The 24,125-nt window shown below is 44.4% G+C and overlaps 1 protein-coding gene across 2 annotated transcripts in view; it reads left to right on the forward strand.

The window, feature by feature from the left end:
- The window catches only part of LOC147902216 (uncharacterized), a 56,182-nt gene that overhangs the window by 20,923 nt on the left and 11,134 nt on the right, over positions 1-24,125 (forward strand). For both annotated transcript variants that reach the window (XM_087374647.1, XM_087374648.1), the window contains exons 4-7: positions 464-482; positions 774-976; positions 12,148-12,257; positions 12,351-12,449. In XM_087374647.1, the coding sequence (XP_087230773.1) occupies positions 464-482; positions 774-976; positions 12,148-12,257; positions 12,351-12,449 (431 nt within the window). The remainder of the gene's footprint in view (positions 1-463; positions 483-773; positions 977-12,147; positions 12,258-12,350; positions 12,450-24,125) is intronic.

Below are 24,125 nucleotides of genomic sequence, written 5' to 3' on the forward strand. Positions count from 1 at the left end.
TACAATTCTTGTCCTGAAGTCTAGTTGAAGATGATTCAGTGTAATTGGATTTCACGGGCTTCCACTTTGCTTTTGTGCATTTGATGTGATACTGTTGGATGGATTACATCTGCAAGCATTTGTGCGGTGGAATAAGTTTTTGAAAACGTGTGTTTGCAGCTAAGGGCTTTCTGTGATTCATTTATTCAGCTTAAACTTGCTTGTTAAACTGTTCAGTAACTTCTTCAGATGCTATCTTGCTGTGTGATGTATTTGTACGAAATCTTCTAAGGGCATTATTTAGTGCATCGATGCGTTACCAGTTTGTCTTCTTGAAACTGTGCAGTTGAGTTAGTATTTTGTAAGGAGAATTTGGAAGAGAGACTGTAACAAGGGATATCTGGGAACAATAATGAGAAGTTTTCAAGGATTATTAACATGTTTCTTTGTGTGCTTGGCTTTTGATGGAGTTTCGACTTAGCAGCCATTCCTTTTCTTTCAGTGTAATTTTTTATCCCCTTCACTCCATTTTATTCTACACTTGCAGCAATGAAATTGTCGTGTATTCTTATTTTTGTACTTCTGCTATGCTCATACAAAATTATACTAAAACCTGAATGAAAAGTTTGTCAAGAAAATTCATTGTAGTTTCATATGTTGCATGATACACTGTAGTTAAATGGGGCAGGCGGTGCCAACAAAATGCCTTTCTTCTAGCTTTTCTCATGTTCATGATCCAGGATTTTTATCTATCTCAAAGCACGATTTCTGACATGTACACTTTTGTTAATCAGATTTTTGACAAAGCTCCTTACCCAGGATCTTCCACAGCTTTTTGTTCGACCCAAAAAAATTGTGATAGACTTCTTGAAGGGAAAGGCTGTTGGTCCAGTTCCGAAAGATTTTAAAGGGGCCACAATCGAGGGCAACAAGGATTTTTCAGGGGAGCTTTCAGTGACCTTAGTCGATGCTAGAAAGCTCAGATATGTTCCTTATGGTAATATCCCTTTAAAAGTCTATTATTTGAAGCAAATGAGCCCCCTGCATTCTTCTTATTGCAGCTAGGACTGGTTAGCATATATGAATACTCCTTGGAAAGCCTTTTCTTTTACATAAGTCAACCCTTACATTCTCTTGTTGCAACTCGGAAAATTTGTGACTGACTAGCATTATTATGTCTCTTGGTTTTCTTTCATGTAAGATATAAAGAATATGTTTTTAAATTTTTTAGAGCATTAGTCAGCCATTAACAGAGGCTACAGTTTCGATTCCTTAATTGACAGCTGCCATAATCGATTTAGTGTGTGCATGAATAGATTATATATATCAGTCACCTACAGTAAGATACCTGTATTAACAGGGCTCTTCTCCTTGTACGGCTAGCATAGTTTCGCTTCCCGAAAGATGTATAGTAAGAAACTTGTCACAACCCCATAGATTTTACGTTGGTTTAGGCTTTATCTTCTCTGGAAGAATGCTTATCACTAAAGGTTAATTTTTTATTAACCGACAAACTCATCTATTTAGCCGCAATTTAATAGCCTACCATAGCTAGATTTAGATGCTTATATGGGAGAGACAAATTTGAAATCGTTAGTGTTCACAAGCAGTTGTAGCTTGAATGAAGAGATTTTGGACTACTTTTCCATTAGCCTTGACTTGCTTGTTTATTTTTGCTTAGTCACCTTCTTCCTTTCTTCTTTATTTCTTGTTTTCTTTCTCTTTTGTTTATTTGACATATTTTAGTAAGCACTGGGTTTGCCCAAGAGACTCCGCGGGTCTTTAGAAACCTAGTATAGCTGCTTATGCTTGGGCACTAATGATGACATAAGTGTTTCTTTTCTTGCTAAGTATGTCTTCATTTTGTTTTTCATAAAAGTTTTTGTTTACCTCTTTTTTCTTCTCTTTCATTTTCTCTTTTATTTTCTGTGTAGGTTTTTGGTCTTTAGAACAACAAAAAATTTAAATTTGTATCATTGGACATATTCTAGTCTTACAAAGGTACACTTTTCCATTAGCGTTCTCCTTGAGTGCTAGCCTTCATCATGGCTGAGTCTGCCCTTCACCTCCGGACTGTGGACAGAAACTTAGTATGAAGACTTTGTATAAGTGGATGCTCAAGTATGTGCAGGTGTGCGGATTTGTATGTGTGAGAGCATATGTTTATACTGTGGTCTACACCCATTGTTGGGCGCTAATGACGCCAGTGGGGATGCCGTAGTAGCTAGTCCCTGCTATCTGTGACGGAGTTTATGGTTTTCAACCTTATGAGTCACTATCATGGAGATTGAAACTGCACTATGTTGTGTTTTTAGACGATGAGTTTGGGCATGTTCCTAGATTCATCTAGATATATAGCTCATTGATAGTCCTTGAAAATGAAGTTAGAGAACCTTGTCGTTCTGAAATTTTATTTCCTTTAGGCCCATGTTGACTATAGTGTTGCCTTTAGACTGCAACTATAATGATTATTGTTGATCATTATTTTACCGAGCCACCATTGGAATGATTAATGCATAATGCAATGTAACAATACCACCTTATAATACCACCATTACAATAAGCTGGACACTCCTGCAGAGATTTTAATTTAGAAGGGAAGTTGCTCATCACAAGAGTAAAAAATCTAGTCAAAAGAATCCTATGGTTTGGAGAACTCATCCAAAGACTAAGAATGTTTTTCCTTAATGTCTCGTAATCCAATTTGAATTTGTACAATTGGATATATTCTAGTCTTACAAAGGTATATGCTTCTCCTCATTGTATCATAATCCAATTCAAGTGTGGAAGCCAAAAGTTATTCCTATTACTCTCCCCATTCTCTAGTGATGATATTAGAAACGTTGCGTCTACTTCTAGACTGATGCATCATGCTTCTTGTGATTTCCCTATAGAAACATAGCATCTACTTCTACATTGATGCATCATGTTTCTAGAGATTTTCCTTACTCCCCAAACTGGAAAATTTCACCTATAGAGATTCTCCTTACTCCCCAAATTGGACAATTTCATCTACTTCTAGACTGATGCGTCATCTTTCTAGAGATTCTCCTTACTTCCCAAACTGGAGAATTTCACCTATAGAGACTAAAAGAGAAGGTTACAGTTCTTGGATTGATTTATTATTTCGTGTAAATTTTCTAAATATGAAGGGTCTTTTTAAACTTCTATATACTTTAGACACTTCTCTTTTCAAGATTTTCATTTAAGAAACCAACATTGCTTTCAATTGAAAGTATTGTTAGAGAAATTTCTAAAATCTCGAGTTCTTGGTCCTAAAAGCTCTCCCATTTTGAGATAAGGGCTTATGATCACTATATTTACTTTTCCTAGTCTTGATAAGATATGTTCAAGTTCTATATTGAAGTCACCTCAAGTTATGAGTGCTCTTCCTCATTGGTTAGAGGAGTTTTCTTGTGATTTCTTGGAAATATGTGAAAACGTTAGGACAAAAGGCCTTCAATGTGTAGACCTTGGTAGAAACTTACAATGCATGGAAGTTTAGCTATTCTTAGTACCCCTTGTTGTTGCACTAGTAAGATGTTTGCTCCTTTTGTTGATATTTCTCTATTGCATGTAGTAACTACTGATACTTCCGTCCTTCCTATTGCCTTTCTAAGGGAGCTTTTTAAAAAAGGTTCAAAATTTTGACTTTTCTTCTTCTAAGGATTTGTTTCTATTAAAAGCGATAGAGAAAGGAATTTCAAGGTTTCTATCCATGTAGAAGAATCTTTAGAGGTTGAAGGTCTCTTATTACATTTCAAATCAATAGTTTTGAATCTAGTTGCTTCAAAACTAGGAGAAGTTCCTTTGCTTTTTACCTCTGATAGTGGTAGCTCTCTCTTCAGAGGATGAGATCTCTTCAGAGGATGAGATATCCTTGTGTAAATCCCATTAAAAGTTTGTGATTTCTTATGTAGACAAATACTCAAATAATTTCGGCTTTAAAAAACATCAAATCTTTTGGTTTCATTTGCAACCCAAGTCTTCCTTATCTCTATGTAGCTTGAAGGTTTCATAAAATCCTAAGAAACCTAGATTCAAAGTGGTTGAGTTATTGCTTCAAGGACATCTTACCAGTTATCAAAAGTAGAGGCCTATGTTCTTGTTAGCTCTTAAGTTTGTTCTATTTTTCAAGTAATCTATTCTTGGGTATCTCTTTAGTTTAGTTTTTCTATACACATACACATACATATAGACATTCTCATATGTACATACATAAATACATATAGAGACACGCACACACACAGAGGCATACATACCCTTGTTATTATTATTATTTTCTATTGTTAAATTTAAAACAAACAAATAAAAAAACTAAACTAATTCTTAAAAATCATGATAATTGTTCCCTTGTGTTTGCCTTGGAGTTTTATTTGTTTTCTTGTATTTATGTTGGTTTATCTTTATTCCCTTGTGTTAGCATTAGTTTTTTTTGTTGGGATGTGTTGTGGTGGAAATCGAACTCTATCACAGATCTAGGCATATGGCACACATACGCGATATCACTATATGATGTGTTATGCTCTAGCCGAGATAGCATGACCTCGGAAAGATCGGTGGGCATTTTCTCTTAGAGGACCAACTTTTGTAATTGTTAATGTGCGTAAATGAAATGGTCAAGAGAAGTAACTGCCAAGGTCCTAGGTGAAGGTGAAATGGCATTGACTAGGTAGTTCTGAGTGCTAAGGCCTAGGTGCACCTAAATGTGCAATAATGCCAAGGGGCAAGTGGTTTTAAATGTGCCCCAAGAGAGGGGTAAAAAAAGGTGCACCAAGTGGAGAGGCTAAAATGATGACATTTGGCAAGGAGAACTATCTAGGGAAATGAGGGTCTCGTAGATAGGCATGAGGAAGAAAAAGGATTAGGAATTAGAATACATGGGATCTACGAGAGTTAGGCTGGGAGGAAAATACAAATGCCATCGCCCGTGATCTGTGTTAACAAAGCAATAGAGTTTCTTACAGTAGAGATAGAGTCCTTATCAGTTGGTATCAGAGCTCATGTAGTGAGCGATTCTGGAAGATTGACGGCGCAGTCTGAGACGGGACGGATTAAGCCGTGAATTGAATTGGGACCTGCGAAGGGAGGTAGTCGGGGTCGTGATAGGCGCATATGAAGAATATGGCGCACGAAATCTGCTTGTGAGATTTGGTCGTAACTCGTTGCATCGCTAAAGGACGACTGTCAGTCAAGTGTCGGAATGGTTTTCTATCAGGCCGTCGCTTGAGGCAGAAGGGGGCATGACCCATATTCGAATCGGCAGTTTGTGTGTGCTAGGACGTTGTGCAGGGGACTGAAGCACATGGGCAGGTTATCACGTTGACAAGTGCTTATCGGAACAGACTGCGCACGAGAGGATTTGGTTGAACAGCGTATAATTGGATGTCAATGGAGTATTCCGCTTAATGATTCAGTGAAGAATTAGTCCGTCAAATAGATCAGCCGTCACTAGCACGGCGTTAATTGTAACCTGCCAAGTCATGAAAGGATCAAAGGGGATTGGGAGGATACAAAGGAGAGAGAGGGGCAAAGGAAAGAAGAGAATCTGAAGAAGGGGCAAAAGGGGAAACAAAGCCGGAGGTGATAAGTGTATGAACACATCTCCCCAAGGAGAAAAAACCAAGAAGGGGGGGAGCAAAATCCCAAAACCCAAGGCTTTGAACTGGGCAGCGTCTATGGGTCCAAAGGTCCTCCAAATAGCCCCAATGGCTTGGCATGTACCAAAGGACAGCACTCGGCATCTAAAGGGACTGTGGGTTACTCCAATGGGAGTGTGGAAGGCCTTGGGGGGCTTTACACAGGACCCAATACCTGATGTGGGATAGGCAAGAACAAAGACCGGGGGGGGGGAGCTCCACGTGAGCTCCTGCCGCGCCCCCCCTGGCTGCCCCGCAGCCTCTCCTTGCCCGCCTCCTCTGCTTCCCCTCCGCACTCCCTTGACCTCCCCGCCTCCCCCTCTGCGCTCACCCCGCTGCCTCCGCCTCCCCTACTGCTTCCTGCCTCCTTGCCCCCCGCTCGCTCCTCCTGCCTCCGCCTCTGCTGCCCCTCCCCACCTGCTGCGCCCCCTGCGAGCCCTGCCACCTCCATCTTCTCCGCCTCCTTCTCAGCCCCTTCTCCTCCACGTCCACCAGCCCTGCCTGCTCCCGCCACCTCCATCTCCGCCCCCTTCTCCTCCACCTCCGCCCCCCACCCTCTCCGCCCCTTCCACCCCCGCGTCCCCTTCCTCTCCCCCGTCAGCTCCCCCCCCTCTCTCCCGCCTCTTCTCCGTTTTCTTGCCCTCTCACCTCCTCACTTTCTCCCTCTTCGCCTTCTTGCCCTCCTTCCTCCTCCACCTTCTGCCTTCCTTGCTCTCCTTCTTCCATCTCTATCCTACCCCCTCCTCCTCCCCGCTTTGTCTCCGCCTCCCCCTTTGCCACTTCTTTTCCTCACCCTCCTTTTCCTTTTCTTCTTCCTCACTGTAGCGGGAGCACTTGTGCTTGTTAAGGCGAAAGAAGAACCTTGGTGGTGACCCTTGGTTTGGCCAGAGGGGTGGCTCTATGCCCCCTCCTCCTCCCCGCTTTGCCTCCGCCTCCTCCTTTGCCACTCTCTTTCCTCACCCTCCTTTTCCTTTTCTTCTTCCTCACTGCAGCGAGAGCACTTGTGCTTGTTAAGGCGAAAGAAGAACCTTGGTGGTGACCCTTGGTTTGGCCAGAGGGGCGGCTCTATGGTAGCACCCTCGAATCCCACAGGTGTTAAGGTTCTTCTTTCCCTAGCTGACAAGCAACAAGTACAGCAGGCAGTTCAGTCCCTCTCGGACAAGGCGCTTGTGGGCAGAATTGTGGGCCTCACGCCTACACGGAGACAGGTGCGAGAGTGGATCCAGGCGAGCTTGGCATTAGAGGGAGACCACATCCAGGAGGTCACCATCTATGGACGAGGCATTTTTATCATCCAGCTAAGCTCCCCCGACATTGCCTTGTCACTTGTGGAGCAGAGCCCCATTCTCCTTGGCCTGCATCTTGTCTACGTCTTTCCATGGTATCATGGGTTCACAGTGGAGGACATGGATACGACACATCATGTTCCACGTTTTTCGGTCACACTCCGCTTCCCAGGGCTTCCCAAGGAGTATCGAGCCATCCTCCCTTCCATTGGTCGGGCACTTGGCACAGTGCTCGAGTCCCCGCTAGAGTCGGCTGCCTCAGTTCTAGCATATGATGGAGTCCCCAGGATCAGGTTGGTGGTTGAGAGCCCAGAGTCCCTCCCAGAGTTGATCCTTCTCGAGACCTTGGAAGGGGGCACACTTTGCCAGAGGGTGGAGATCTCCAGGTTACCAGGCTAGTGCCTTTGGTGCGGATAGATGGGTCACCTCGCCAGAGATTGCCCCCGTGGCCTCCCTTGTGCGCCTCCCCCCCCTCCTCCACAAAGTAGGCAAAGTCAGCTCAGCGGCCTCTCAGGAAGGAGCGGCAGGAGTCTCATACCCCATGGGTTACCCCCTCGGAAGGGAACTGGATACAGGTTAAAAAGAAAAAGAAACCAAGCAAGCAGGCCCGCAAACACTGCAGGCAGAGGGCCAACCGCAGAGAGAGGGACAGGGTTGACCGAGAGGCCTTGGCCCTTGAAAGAAGAACAGCAGGAGTCTCCTCCAGCAGTAGGGGCCACTGCCCATCCAACCGATCCTCCAGCTTCGGAGGTTCAGCCTCTGCATCCACCATTGCAACAGTAGAGAGCCCTTGGAGCTCCAGATGTGGCAATGGCGGAAGCCACAGACGCTACCCGACGAGGGCCGTTGAGGAGCCGATCCAAAGCCTTGGCGAGCCTGATCAGGAGGTCTCCCTCTTTCCTTCTCCTCCCCCCCCCTCCCCCTCCCCCTCTTCACTTCCCCCTCCCCCTCCAGGGTTCCCCCCACCCCCTCCCTCCCCCTCAGCCCCCCCTTCTATGGTCACTCTCACCACCCGCCCCTTGCCCTCTGTCCCCCGCGTCCCTACCTCTCCCTCTCCCGCCGCCCCCCGTAGCAGCTTCTCCCGCTTCGACACCCCTGCCATCAGGCAAGGGAACGCCAAGGCCCCCTTCTGCTTCCGCATCGCATCAGCAGGTCTGCTCAGAGAGGGATCCCGAGGGACGAGGCTCGTCCTCCCGGCCAACAGCTCCCAACTTCCAGCCTGGGCGTCCCTTACCGTGGGACTTCTGGACGTTAGGACCCTGGAACTATCTGAAGATTCCGGACTCATACCCTCTACCATTGGAGGTAACGCTCATAATCCTTCAGCCCCGGAAGGGGGGTTTGATCAGTGCAGTGGGATCTCAGACACACCCCGTTTGAAGATTTCCGTTTGCCTCCACAGGGTTGGAGAAGTGGTCCTCGGAGGTGTTTGATGCTATTTTGGGTAATTAGATTACGCTCATGATGGACGAGTGGATGGACCACAGGGACTAGATCTTTGGTACGCCCATGGTGCGGAGGTGAACTTTCAGCTGAGCTTCATGCACGAGGAGTGTGGTTTGGTGACAGGATTTATTAGATTGCCGCTAGAGGCAAAGGTGGATCTGGCACACTTCTGGCCCCTCTAGACGTGTGCGGAGTTGTTTAGGGTGGAAGCCTCCTTCATGATGAAGTGGGCACGGAAGATCGGTATTGAGCCGGTATCCACCCTAGTACGACGCCGCACAGACATTGACTACTCGCTCCCCAAACCCCCGGCAAAATCACACAAGACAGTCTTTCTAGGACAGGCACCCACTCACAGGAGTGCCTTGTTCCCGACTCCCCCGTCCTCATGAGCTAGACCATAGTGAGTTGGAACGTACATGGGCTCCATGACGGTGTTCGTAGCCAGCCGCAGTACCTGATGCTCCGGCAGGAGTTGCAGAGGACAATGGTAGGGCGGGCAGTGGACATCCTTATGATTCAGGAGCACACAAACTGGGTTTGTTCAGGAGCGCAGGATCCTGAACAACATCTTCACGTTCTGGGAGGCAGTGGATTGGTCCAGGGAGGAGTCACAGCCACTAGCCGTCCTTTTCTTGGACTTTGAGAAGGCCTACGACAGGGTGGAGTGGTCTTTCCTGGAGGGCACTGTGAGGAGATTGGGTCGGCGGAGCAGTTTCAGCGCTATATCCAGGGAGCTCTAGTCAGATGCTTATCATTTGACACACAGGCGAGGCCTTTCCTCTCTCTTGCTCGGTCTATCAGGGCTGCCCACTAGCTCCCTTCCTCTTCTTGTTTGTAGCGGAGGCTCTTGGCTACTATTTGAGATCACAGGTGGCGGGTCTCACAGGGTTGAGGCTCCCAATCAGGCAGAAGGAGGAGCTCCTGGGCTCGGAGTTTGCAGATGACACGGCCTTGTATGTGGAGGGCACCACAATGAGTCTAGAGATAGTCAGAGGCGCCTGGCTATCTATTGTGAGGTCTTGGGGGCACGGATCAACTAGACGAAATCCATAGGCTTCTTCACCGGCTTTGAGGAGACACAGGAGATCCGTGAGTGAGGGAGGGACTTTGGTTTTAGATGGATATCGTGGGGCCAGACAGCGAGATACCTCGGATGCCAGATAAGTATTGACATCACAATAGAGCAGCAAATTGCCCTGGTCTTTGAGAGTATTCAGGGCAAGCTTCTCTATTTGAGCTCGGCCAAACTCTCCCTCGCAGGTCGCACCTTAGTGGCAAACCAGGTCCTTCTTGCCACTCTCTGGTATATTGCCTCTTGTTGGTGCTTTCACAGAGGATGCATTGGGCAGCTCCCACGGTTGGTATGGAACTTCCTCTGGGCAGGTTTAGACGGCACGAGGAACACTAGGGCCCGAGTAGCTTGGCAGACGATGATCATGCCGCAGGCACTGGGAGGTTTGGGTATCATTGATCCGGAGATGCAGAGCAGGCCCCTTTTGGGCAAGTTGGTGGTTCGTGGCCTCACCCCAGGTGCTGAGCCTTGGAAGCTCCTCTTACAGAGAGGGCTTCTAGGAACACCCCACGTGGGGGACAGTGGCAGACTTCACATAGATGGATCTTCTCAGAGGCCCCCCTTACGGGGAAGGGCTCCCCCCTGATGAGGAGTCTTCACAGGGTTTGGCAGAGACTAGCAGGGGATCTCATTTGTGCTCCACCTAGATGCAGAGAGGAGTTTGAGCGCCAGCCCCTTATGTGGCACCGAGAGGTCAGAGATCAGGAGGGACGTATGCTTGGGCAGTGGACTCACATTGGTTGGGCACAGTGGGGCAGTGGTCCAGCAGGGTCCTTTGGTCACTGGAGCAGACTACCTATGGAGGCAGAGGTGAGGCTTGACGCCCTAGCGCATCTGCGAGGGGTAGGGCAGCGGATGGGCGAGATCGACCTAGCCATTCCTGAGTCCTGGTGGGAAGGACTTCACGTTTGGAGAGACAACAGATGGTTGGAGCAGTTTTCCCGTACTGATGTTCCCTTGAGGATTCTGTGCAGCGCGGGCAGCACGCACCTCGGCTTCTTCCATGTAGGACCTGGAGGCCTACTTTAGCTCCTCACTGGGAGTGACCCTGAGATGGATGGAAGTCTTGATGGGATACACTGGCAGGTGATCAGAGTGGTAGGACGCTTGTGGAAGGAGTGGCACATTGACCCTCCCAGTATCTCAGAGCAAGACGCCTCTAGATGGCGCCTTTGGTTGTGGGAGGGTAGACCCCTAAGGGAGGTCCAGTGGGATCCGGGGGAGTGGTTCTGGCCCTCCAAGGGCGGCCTAGTTGAGACAGCACATGAGGTGCCTTTCTTTTCTTACACCACACGGATTGGCAGGAGACTTCAGATGGACTCGTCGAGGTGGACCCCCTCGAGGGAGAGACACTGGGTGACCGAGAGTGTGCCCCGGGATGTTTGCTCTAGGTTGTGGACGCGGTTGTGGTCCAGCTTGCGGCCGAGGAAGATTTCATACTTCTTCTGGCTGGCAGCCCAAGGAGGCTTGCCCATCGGCCCGTGGTTGGAGTAGATGCGAGTGGAGGGGCAGTGCCATTGTTGCTCAGATGGTGTCGTGGAGACTATCCTGCATTGCCTATGGAGCTGTCGTAGCACAGCGAGGATATGGATGAGAGCCCTCAGGATCATGACACGTATGCAGAGTCTTCAGAGAGACTACACTTGGGGGATGGTGGCTTGGTTGATAGAGGGAGGACACACGTTTTAGATTGATGAGATCTCCCCAGCCTACCGGATATAGGGTCAGAGCATTCAGAGGATTGCACTCCACAAGGCAGTCACCGCTGATACCCTAGCTCCTCCTCCTCCTAGGGAGGATAGTGTTTGGGAGGTGGTAGCGAGCATCACGGCTTGGAACATTTGGGTGGCTCGCTGCAATCTTGTGATGGGAGAGCACCCGGTTCCACCCTCGGCTACCTTGGTTGCCATCTAGCAGGATATCATTTACACTCTACGGTCCACCTGGGAGCGTGGGACTCCAAGCTCCAAGGTGACTATTGAGAGGCGTGCTCATTTCTGCAAGGCTTGGCTTGCAGGTGTTTTTACATCTTCACTCCGCGAGGGATTCGCTGGTTGTATAGTCCCCCCACTTGGCTGTTAGCCCCAGTTTCAGAGATCCCCTAGGCAGTGAGCTGGCCTTCTCTGGAACAGACTGGTTTCTTTCTTTCAGCCTTTTCCGGCTTTTTTCATACTCAGCACCTTCGGGGCTGCTGTCTTGTATGAAAATTTTCAAGCATTAATAGAAGATTCCTTTCTTTGGGAAAAAAAAAGACCCGGGGGAGGGGGGAGGCTCAATGGTGGGAGATTGTAGCCCTTTGATTCTTTCAAAACAGACGTGGCTGGATGGAGGAGAGGTGGAGCTTGGGACCGCGGACATAGGAAGAGGGGCAGGTGTAGGAAGGCTGCTTGCCAACCCTTAAAGGGCAGCAGCCAGCAGATGAGTGCACTTTGAGATGGGGAAGAACCGGGTGGGCATGGCAGTGGAAGGAAGGAGGGCAAGGAGGCTCATGGGCAATGCTAGTGGGATGGGGGAAAGAGGGGTGTGCCGAGGGTAGGGAGCTTGTTGCATTGTCACTTTGTCTTTTGAATGCAAACATGAAGTGGAACTATGATTATGAATAAATAAATGTATAACATGGCATCTTGTGCAATTTGAACTCCTATGATTATGAATATATAAATGTATAACATGGCATCTTGTGCAATTTGAACTCCTTAATCATGGGACATACCATATGCAGGCAAAACAGATCCATATGTAGTTCTCATTTTGGGTGATCAGGTGATCCGAAGTAAGAAGAATAGCCAGACTTCTGTTATTGGGCCACCTGGGAGTCCCATTTGGAATCAAGTGAGCTGATGCCATTTGAGTTTGTGGAGTTGTTTTAAATGCAAAGGTGCTGATGGTTACATTTTCTAATTTGTTGCATTATTGGAAATTCAGGATTTCCAGCTACTTGTGGTAAATCAGAAGACGCAACAATTAGCAGTACGAGTACGAGATTTTTTTGGAATCACTGCATTTACAGTTGGCTTTGGTGAGGTAGAAGTTTTATGAACCCATGTTGCAAGGATTTTGAATCAAAATATCATAATAAATTTCTTCTTAACCTGTAACTCTCTGCGGCCTCCCTGAATTGACTGCTTGAAATCTGAGAATTGCAGTAGTGCACCTGAAAAGTTTGCATTGGGGTGTCTACGAAAGAAATATCATTTCTTTTTTGTATGCACGTGAAAGATGTACCAGGACTGTTTTTGACACGAACTTACAATTTCATTCTTGCTGTTATGGGATTCTGTGGTTTTTTATAATTGGCAGATAACATTTTTGATCGTAGGTCATTACTTCACATGAATTTCTTATTTTCCTACACTTACCCAAGAGATTCCAGAACTTTCGAAACCTAGATGGCAGCTTATGCTTCGGTACTCATGAGAACATATGTGCAGCTTTGCTCACTAAGTATTGTTTTTAAATTTTCTTATTTTTAACTCATAATTTGCTTTAAAGTTACTGACAAAATCCCTGATTTCCTTGTTCTTTTGCTTGTTTTATTAAAATTTTACCTTTCTATTTGTAAGATTGTATATTTTTCTAGTCTTATGGAGGTATGCATATATATACTTACTCTACAATAAACTAGATTGTCACAAGGGCTTATGTTTCGTATAAGTGAATTAGTTTACTAGGTGCAACAGGAGAAGAAGCAAGTGGCCCCATTTTAGTCTTGGTTTGTTTGATGCTCCTCCAATTAGATTGTTAACCGATCTCTCAGCTTGTAATGCCACAGCATCATCAACATCAATATAACACCCTTGCTTGCAAATTCTTTAACTTGGAACCAGTATTCCGATTGTCAAAGTTGATCAAGCCATTGAAACGTCTAGTAGCTTCTATTGGATATACAATACCAATCAACAGCTCAGATATGTGCATGCTTCTATTGGATGGGCACAATGCCAATCAACAACTCATAATAACAGATATGAACTTTGTCTGCATATGAGGCAAGTAGAGTTGCTAGTGCTAAGAGCTTCAATATAGACTGCAGTGGATTGAGATGATCTCCCCAGTTCTGTTCTGTGCTCTTTTTTAGAGCACACGATTCTTGTTTTGGCATAGACTTTGCATTCTAGAGCTGGAAAAGGTATGGAATTAGCAGCACTCTTCCAGCACTAGATGTCTAGCAGCACTCTTCCAGCACTAGAATTCTAGTTCTAGATGCCAATTCTGTGTCTGTTACCAGCACTCTTCCACCAAGAACTAGATCCCTTTTGCTCTTTTGTTTCCATATTTGAAAAACATTTCTGACCCCTGATTGTTGGAGGCTCTCCTTTCTGAGCCACACACTAATATCAGAGACATTAACAACAGTCCTGTAGACAAATCTGCAAATCGGAAAAGAGACATTAACAAAATTCCGACATGGAAACTTGACAAGTTTTTTCTAGACAAGTTTCAATGTCGGAAGTTTTTCGTCGAGCTTCTCCATCAAGGTCGCACTATCAGGCACTGCTATATTGATTTCCTTCGAAAAATTCCTCCTCAAAGAAACTCCAAGTGAAATACCTTTCATGCAATACAAAGGCTATGATAGTGCCATGCTGTGTTGCCAACTGAAACTCCAATGAAATTCCAAGTTTAGTACCTTACATCTCCATCGAGAACACACTATCAGACTCTGCCATCTTGGTTTGCCTCTGAAAAATGATTCCACAAGGAACTTCCAAGGGAAATACTTTACATGCAATGCAAATGCTATGACACCCCCATGCTGTGATACCAAAAATAATTCCACAAGGAAATTCCAATTGAAATATCTTACATGCAATGCTAAGGCTATGATAGTGCCATGCTGTGATAACTACTGAAACTCCGAGGACCTTTACATGCACATGCTTCTATTGGATATGCACAATGCCAGGCTCTTCTCTCGGTGTCCTGTATCAATCCATTCCCATTCTCCAGGATCCTATTGCAAATACTTGGTTGGGACCCCTCCATAAATCCAAAGTCTCCAAGAGCCCAAGGGAATGAGATATGGGTTAGCGTCTAGGTAAGATCCTAAATCGAAGAAGCTGTGCTCCACATGGCCTACAACTCTGATAGGCTGAAAAGGAAAATGCATAAGTATAGCATCTGAAGATCTCAATAGCATGCCCCTAGAATGACGTCGAAGACCCAGGCATCCCTATCTGAACATGAAACTTGAAGAGAGATTCCCGATCTCGTAAAGGCTCCTAGCCATGTATTAGAAGAAAGATATCTGTCACTCAGGAGTATCCTATCCAAAGGTATAGCGGCATCTATTTGAAGAATTCTCCCTGCACTTCCTTTGAGTTGGCTTACTAGTTGAGATTGTTGTTCATCTTAAGTCTTCTAAAATTCTTCCAAGAGCCCACTGAGGAAGCATGACCTCTCTCCCATCTAGACCACTACATGTACGAGGATGAACCCAAGGGTCTATCATGCTCATCAAGTGTGCTGCCATTCCACATGACAGGCTGCCTATCAATCTCATCCTGAGAGGTTGGGAGTAGTCTTTGGAGAGTTTTCTTGAAGCTGGCCTAGGCTTTCAAGATGGCAGCCAGAAGAGTGCAAGAGGGGGTCTTGAGACGGGCTGAAGTAAATATCCACCTGGTGCTATCCATCCAATCTCCACCTGTGGAAGGAGAACAAGACTGTATTTAACGAATGAAAAAGTCCTTCCAAGGTTCCTGCTCCCTTGGCATAAGACCACTGACCACCATCTTGCATAAAAGAGCTCTGCTCTATAGGTTTGGGTCTATAATATTAAGTCCTCCTTTTGGAGTAAGAAGAATGAGGGTTTCCCAAGCCACCCAATGGCTCTGGTGTTTGCTACACCATCCAGACCACTCCAAAGAAAATATCTTATCGGTCTTATGAGCTGAGTAATGCAGTCTCTGGAATGACACCAACAAGAACATACGAACCAAGCCGTGGCCAATAGTACTTGGTTGATCACCACCACCCTTGAAACCACCTTGGAAGCAAAGTCAAGTTTAGCTGAACTCCAAAAAAGGAGTTTCCTCCTAATACTCTCTAACATAGGGGCAAACTGTTGTAAGGGAGAGATGCCCAAACCGACTTGGCAGGCCAAATATCTAGTAGAAACACCCCTTTGGATCCAATTGAATCCAAAACCGGTCCCTTAATTTGGAGTATCCTGGTCATGATCCAAAAACCATTGGATTTATTCTAATTAATATGTGTACTTGCTGCCAAATAGAACAGATTCAAGGCTTCCTTGAATGAGGTGAGATTCTGTGTATCGGCATCCAAGAAAACAGCAGTATCATCAGCCGACTCGCTGTCTGGAAGTTCCTCATTCTATCTCAAAGTAGTCTCAGCACAACAATATCTGTCTTCCTGAGCTCTCAAAAATAAACTCATCGCTTCAGCAACAAATAAGTAGAGAAAGGAGCAAGAGGGCATTTATGATGGACTTATCTGGAAATCTGAAACGTCTCTCCCTTTACACCTCTAATAAGTACCTGTTGTGGGCTGATTTGTACAAGGAGGAGACCCCCCTAATACATGCATTTGAGAATCCATATCGTAGGAGGCTACCCTCCAAAAAACCCCAATCTACTCTATCATAAACTTTTTCAAAATCCAGAAGTAGAATGGCAAGTCTTTGGCCACTGTGCATAGCCCATTGAGAAGCTTCCCAAAAAGAGAAAATGTTATCGAATAATCCTGTTTATGTATCATGAATAAGATGTGGAAGAAAGGGCTGCAAACTGGCTTTGGCCAACATTTTATAATAAGTTCCCAAAAGAGTGATGGGCTTCCATTGGGAGATTATACTCCTGCAATCGCCCTTTGGGATGGGGTGAATGAGATCTTCTATTAGTGAATCAGGCATAGTACCAGAGTCCCATATGCCCTGCAGGGCTTAGGTCAAGTGCCCAATCATATCCATAAAAGTAATAAAGAATGAAGGTGACAATCCATCTAAACTTGGAAATTTGCCCTTCTGCAAGGCCAAAAGTGCCGTCTTGAATTCATGATTTGTAAATGGAGCATCAAGCATAGCTATCTTGTAAGGTTCCACCAATATAGGAATATGTTGCCTAGTTGGTGTGTCAGGATCTGTTGATAGGAGGGAAGCATAAAAATCTGTAGCAACGTGTAAAATGGCATCAGGATCTGTCTGCAAGACACCGTTCGAGTCAACAAGTTGAGAAACACTTTCTACCATGCTTAGGCCCAATCGTAGGGAAAAATTCATTGTTGATTCTACCTCCCCTCTATTTCCAAAAGGGTTCACGTGCATGAAAGGCATACTCTGCTCTTTGATCAAGCAAACTGAAACTGGCCTTCAATAAATTAAAGGGCAGAAGAACTAACAAATAACCAGCCAACACTGTTACATTAACAATTCAGCAAATATACAACTAGTAGATTGGGAGCTAGAGTGCCCCTGCACCAAGACAAAGACACAAATTGGCCCTGAACCTTGGCACCCCTTTTGGTATCTCTTTAATCAATTGAGAGGCCTTGAAATCCAAGCTACATAAGGGATACATTCTTTCTCACATTTGAGACATTTCACATCCTATTAGGCATCCACATTCCTCATTGCTCTCACTAAACCTTGCAGTAAGCATCCTTGTATATTCTAGATTGATTGCGGAACCGTTACTAGCAATCCACTCAGCCACTCAGTTCCCCTCAGCTATCACTAGTACCAATGCAAAGAAAGAAAGCATACATAAGCTTTCTCCATTGTCCAAGACTGCCACTACCTATAGTCTCACACCCTATGGGCAGCAAATATCCTAATACTTCAACCTGTTACCCATAAGAGAACTGGCATCACAACACAACAAACACTATGGCAGTCACACCTGTACAATCCCTCTCGGGGTTCCAGGGATACTTTCCATCTCAAGCATGGATTCTCGACCCTTGCCTATACAGCAACGAGGCTTTACCAAACATGTGCTCTTTGCCAAAAATCCACTACCTACATGTGACCCACCTCCTGGGGAAACTAAAAGTATGTTTCTACACAAAACAAGGTACCCGCCAAAAGCTTTGGAACCTCTTGTGAAGCTGCCTTTCGTACATTCGCCTGCCTAGGAGTCCCTTTTGGCCTTGCACTCAAAGCATTCCACATTTCCTTAGGCATCAATGCCCCTAACTTCAGCCCCTCTAGGCTCTGCCTTCATCAAGCAAACTAGAAGCATCCAATTCTGTCCCAAGCATTCGCATCAAACCTCGTGGCTCATACATACTAGCAAATCGTATTGGAGATGGGTGATGGATGCAGAGAATCAAACAAACACTTTTTGGAAGTGATATGTTGGTGGCACCACTATCAAAATACCAATTATTCAATGTCTCATTGACATTGAAAGTGCATGCATCGTTAGAAGGATCATAACTGCAAGTCAGAAAAGCATAAAAGTCATCCTCAGATGTGGCTGTAGTATCTGGAGCAGCCACTTGAAAATCAGAAATGCAAGTCAAAAACGCATAGTGAGTAGAATAAGTTTTCTGAGAACTCATACCTTCTCCTCTTTTTCTTTGTCAGATCACAAAGCAGTCTTCCTTTACTGTAATTTTGGATCTGGTTTAAGAGATTCCTCTTGGTTTAAAGCTGACCCAAAGCATTTCACCCTAAAGAGTGTTCAAAGTATGGTCAAGACAGTTTGGTATAATGCATTTTTTGATTACAGATCTGTGGCAGGTTCTTGGGCATTAGCAGTAGTGAACACCCATAAATTGCCAAAGACAACAAGAAAGAACAGGGTTAAATAAGAGCTTAGAGGATGGATAATATTTAGGAAAGGATTAAGGAATTAGATGACCACGGATTGGGGAATATAGATGCACAAACTGGGCTGTTATTAGGCAACAAGGAGCTCAGAAAACAAGAACAAATCGGGTTAAATGACACTAAGATCTATTTCAGAGATGCAGGGAAGCTAGACAGACCTCCTAAAGAGACCTTCAAACTCACCAAGAGAAAGAGGGCTAGTGAGGAGATCCCTTTGTTCAAGAAGACTGATAATACTTTAGTTTCTTCCCAAGACGATAACATAAACTTGATTGAGAGCCACTTTCAAACTATGCTCCTTCCTCTGTGAGACCATATGAAGAAGTTCAAAGGGCTAGATAGCTATGCCAAGGAGTGAGAGAAAAATCTGTTGAGAAATTTGACATGCTATATTTAGAGAGGTCCTTCTTACTAGAAGAGCTGAAAGAAGCTGTCTCAGTTATGGCAAAGGGGAAAACTCTAGGTGAGGATGGACTGCCCATCGAATTCTACAAAGCATTTTGGGATGTGGTTGGCTCTTATTTGCTTTTATTATGGCAAGAAAGCTTGAACAATGGAGCTCTACCTCCACATATTAATGGGGAAGCTATCAAGCTCATCCCCAAGGAGGGCTCTAAAGATGAACTCAAAAACTGGAGGCCCCTTACTATGCTCAACTGCAATTACAAATTTTTTGTTAAGGCTTTGGCTCTTAGGATCCAAAAAGAAGATGAAGGAATGAATTTTGCAGGAACAAAAAGGATTTATTAAGGGACACCATCTTCTTGAGGCCATCATTAACAAGAAATATGTTTTCTTAAGGTGGATTTTGATAAAGCCTATGACAGATTAGAGTGGGACTTCCTCATTCGGTCCTTGTAGGATATGGGGTTAGGCCCCTCTTTTGTTGCTTATGTAAAACTGCTACTCAACAATGTTTCTGCTAAAATTTGTGTCAATGGTGAAATGAGCCCTTCTTTTCCCTCGAAGAGGTCAATTAGACAAGGATGCCTCCTTGCTCCATTGTTATTTGCAATTGTTGCTGATTCTCTAGGGTGGTTACTTAAAAGCCAGGTCCAGGAAGGTAACCTTAAGAGGTATAGAATTGATTCCTAGCAAGTAGCTAGTTTGCTAATAGTTTACTGATGACACAACTCTCACACCTAGAAACACAGTACATGATGTTAAGTGTACTATGAAGTATTCGGATATCTTTTGCAAAGCTAATCATACAAAGACTGGCTATGCTACTCTCAAAGGAAGAGAACAGGAAACGCTAGAAGAAAATTGGGATAACCACATCACTAACAAGGGTATTGTTTTGAAATTGCTTGGGATTCCCATGGGGTTTAATATTACCATGAAGCAAAGATGGGACTGGTTTATAGAGAGGTTCAGAAGAAAATAGACAAATGGAGAGGCTATCAAGCCAATCTTGCAGTAGGAGGCTGGTTCTCAACCATTGTATTTATCCTATGTCCATTTTTTACTTATCCTGTTGGGTCCCATCCAAAGCTGGACTGGGCAGATTCATTAGGATTTGTAGATCCTTTCTCTGGGCAGGGAACTCTAGAATATCCAAAGTAAGATGGACCTATTGCATCAAGCTAAAGGAAGAAGGGGTCTTAGGAGTAATTGATATAGCTTTAGCATTTAGAAAACTCTCTACAATATGGGTGATTAAAGCTATTTTGAATCCATAATGTGACTGGGCACAACTTCTTTTGAGGATTATGAAACTGGTCAGGCCAATTGGGGTCCTTTAAATGGAAGAATTATCCTATTCTCTCTGCCATTTGCAATCATGAGCCTTGCAAAGCTAAGGGAAGTCCCCTTCCTTGAGCAATCTATTTGGAAAGCCTTTAAGGAAATTAAGGCCTTTTTGCAATTTTCTGGCAAAGGAGCCTTTATGGCTATTGACTCTATATGGGTCTCATCTATCTTTGGAAATGCCGAGCTCAATGACAAACATATTCTCTTAGCCAGCATTATGTTTAAAAAAGGATTGCAAACTTGGGGACAACTTGGAATAAAGAGCAGCTAAGTTGGAAGACTTGGCAAGAAATCAGGAGAGAATTTACTTTAACATACTGATTATGAGCAGACTTGAACTCTGGCAAGGGAACACTTGTTGGAAATGTGGCGCCTTTCTAATATATCATAGAGAATTTAGTTGGGTAGGAAGTTCTACACTGCTTCTAATCCCCACTCCATCCTCTGATATTGAGGATCTTTTCAGAACTCTGAATGCAAGATAGCTGCTTTAGGGCAACATAGAAAAGTGGTATGAAAGGTTTGGGAAGGTATGGAACAAGCAGGTCCGGAAAAAATGTCATGCCTGGCTTGGCTTGTTTTACATAAAGCTGTGTGGACTACTGCAAGTGGTTTCAAAATAGGGAGAGGAGATGGCAAATGCAGAAGATTCCCTGGTGTTATTGAAGACATTTTCCATTTGTTTGTTGCCTACACCCATTGTAGAAAGGTGTGGAAGTACATCCAGATAGAAATTGGGGAGCCAGTTAACTCGAAAGCCAATTTATTAGGTGATGCGTTTAAGACCAAGCAGGAGCTTTGGGTTCAAATAAGAGCTCATGCTTTATGGTTCATCTAAATATCTAGAAACAACTTCCAATTTAATAATGTGGTGATGCTTGCTGACACTATTTATTTCATGGTGGGACATGAAAAAAGGAGACTGGACCTCCAATCTGGAATACACCAGGTTAATAAGAATCTTGCTGACCACATAAGCAGATGTACTTTGGAGGAAGATCATGATAAGCCATCTCACTACCTCCACAAGAAACTATCTTCTCAAGCTGAAGCTGCTCAGACCTCTGCTCAAGGCAATGCTGGTCAAGGTATTACTGCTCAGTACCTTGCCTCAGATGTTGCAGACTAGACCCCTGGTGTTACTTCTCATGATCATGATATTTCTATTGCCCTTGCTCAAGGTGTCTTGCCACCAATGCTCAGGGTTCAGATGCTTCTGATGATGTTGCACATAGTTTTTCATTTCAGGTCCCTTCATGCATATATGGGAGGATCGAAAATGTCATGTTGGTTTCCTTCATGCTGTTATCAATGAGCCACTGTTGCTGTGCTCTGAAATTTTGTTTGAGCTTAAACTTAGCTGTACTACAAGAATATCCTGTCAAGGATAACTTCTATAATGCACAAAGTTTTTATATATTAATATAATCACTCTTTCCTTCAAAAAAGAAGAAGAAATAATCACAACAGAGAGTATACGTAGTGGAAGATAGAGTAGCCACGAAACTCACATAGTGCTGTTAATGGATGGAATCCAAAACTTCTTAGTGTGCTCAACATACATGTGCAAGCCAGTAAATAGACAGTTATTGTAAGATAGATATAGAACAAAGTGCACCAGTTGCTCAGCGATTCAAAGCGTTAGTGGTATTCCATTCATTGCTTCATCATTTGCACAAGGCAATGCAACTGGCATTGCCTGCTCAACACACCCGTATCCCATATATATATATATAAAATCACTTCACACAACCATCAACACTCCCAATTATTAGACCCGTAGAACTACTAGAAGTAGTAGACTAACAGAACAGTGGAACCAACAGAACTCTTTACAAATGACCAATTATGCTTTTTATACTCTCTCCTTGTAATGCTTGGCATGTACTCTTTAATGGGCATTTCGCCTTTGATGAAGCCCGACTACTATTGAAGATTCCTCTAGAGAGGAATTCTTGCCAAAACTATTGGTGTGGCTTTCAGATGCATCTCCCTCATTGCACCGTCTTCCAGGCCCTCGGGTCTTCACTACTAGTTGGTCCAGGCGATTTGGACTTCATCTTCTAGCTCGCATCGCCCTTTGTTTGCTTTGCCTAGTCTAGGGTTTAATAACCATGCTCTTCTCTATCTAGTAGAGTGATGTATGATTGTATGTGCAAGTGAAACGACATTACCACGTTGCTCAATCCCCATACCCCTCCTAGGATGTTTTCTTTGTTCTATGTCCAGACATCCAAGTATATCCATTGCAATATTGGTAGATCCCTCGTGTCTCTATATGTGTACCATGATGTCCCGTCTTTGGAAGGTGTTATGGATGTTACCTAATGCAGAGTAGAGGCCTCCATTTGTGCTTTAGACAGCAAATGTCAAAGCATTGTTGGCCCCATAGTCCTACCCCTACTTGGGCGCTTCCGGTGATGATAACTCCGTCATCTCTACAGACTGTTCATTTGCATTTGGCCCCCTGCATTGCCCTATCAGCTAGATGGTCTAAGCATTTTTTTGCTTGGATGTTCATTTGGGAGAGACTAAAATGAAATCGTAGTAATTGCAGCTTGAATGAAGAGAATGTGGACTACTTTTTGATTAGCCTTCTCCTTTAGTGCTAGTTTTTGTCATAGCTGAGTCTGCCCTCCACCTCCGGAGTGCCAACATAAACTTAGTATGAAGACCGCTCTATAAATGGATGCTCAACTATGTGTAGGTATATGGATTCGTATGTGTGAGAGCCTATGTTTATACTGTTAGAAACATGGTGTGAGTGAGAGAGAGATAGGCTAGGGAGAGAAGAAGTGATACTCAAATGTTAGACACCATGGAAGGTTTTCATTCATTTATCATCATCATCAAATGCGACAAATGAAGTACAAGTCTTTATAGGCTACACACACACATACTAGCACCAAGTGCATATGGGATAAGTCCCATGGTGACACGTGGCACTCACACATCAAACCACTACTAGATCTCCTAGTACAATAACAACACACAACACATCTCACACACTCTTTGGCTATGGTATCTCCAACACCCCCTTTCAGAGCAAAGAGTGTGAGACGTAACACGCAAGGAGTAGACCAATCCCCCCTCCTTTGCAATACTGCAAAGAGCAAGTCCAACTATCCATCACTCGTCACCCCCCCTGACTCCGAACTGGGTGGTCAATACCATCATACCAAAGTAAAAAACCATACAATCATTTTTGGGGGGCAACCCAGAGCAGAGTACCTCTTATTGACCCAAATACATTCATTTTAGAGGGACAACTCAAGGCTGAGAACATTTATTGACTCAACATAAAAACACATTGCATATAGGGCCTAGAGAGGCCAAGGATCTGAGTCATAAGGCTTCTCAAAAGAGAGGCCCTGAACCTCAGCTGTGGCTGCATGTATCTCCTCAGGGTGCTCTTCAGGTTCGGCTTGTTCTTCAGCAAGAAGGTTGGCATAGTGCTTCTCTTGTTTCGTTCCTTCTTCTTGAAGCAATGAGCCTCAATATGTCCTTTTCTCTTACAAACCTGCAAATAATATTCTTGTTGGTCTTCTATCTTGTGGAAGCAAATGCTTGATCACCAAGAGAGACAAGAATGGCTTCTTTATTACGACGGTCCTTCTCAATGAGTAGAGCCACCATATCATCAAACATGGTAGTGGCAAGGCATAGAACTTCAAGAGTTTTCTCAAAGTGCGGTATCTCGTGCATGCTCTTGATAAGGACAACCATCTTATCTTCACCATCAGGCGCGCTTTTAAAACTTGAGAGTTGTTGAACAAGAGATTGAAACCTTGCTAGATGATCACTCAACTCATTACTCTCTTCCATTTTCAAATCATAGAACTTGAGATTCAAAAAGACTTTGGTACCAAATAACGTCTCAAGGCGACCCCAAATCTCCTTAGCAGTTGACTTGAAGTCCACATGATGGATGAGAGAGTCAGCCAAGCAAAGACCAATGAGGGCAATGGCTTTGCATTCAATTACTTCCAAAGCTCGCGTTGTTGCTGATCAAGTGTATCAACTTTGTCGTCCTCAACAACATCCCAAACTCCTTCACACATAAGGAGAAGCTGCATCTTGATTTGCCATGTGGGATAAGCCTTCCCCCTTGAATTTCTCCACGATCAAGGAACTAGCAGACAAGGAAGTCATGATGG

This window comes from Dipteris shenzhenensis, chromosome 5 (genome assembly GCF_047967505.1).
Source record: "Dipteris shenzhenensis isolate YYH24624 ecotype China chromosome 5, Dip_SZ_1.0, whole genome shotgun sequence".
In the NCBI taxonomy this organism is placed as follows: Eukaryota; Viridiplantae; Streptophyta; class Polypodiopsida; order Gleicheniales; family Dipteridaceae; genus Dipteris; species Dipteris shenzhenensis.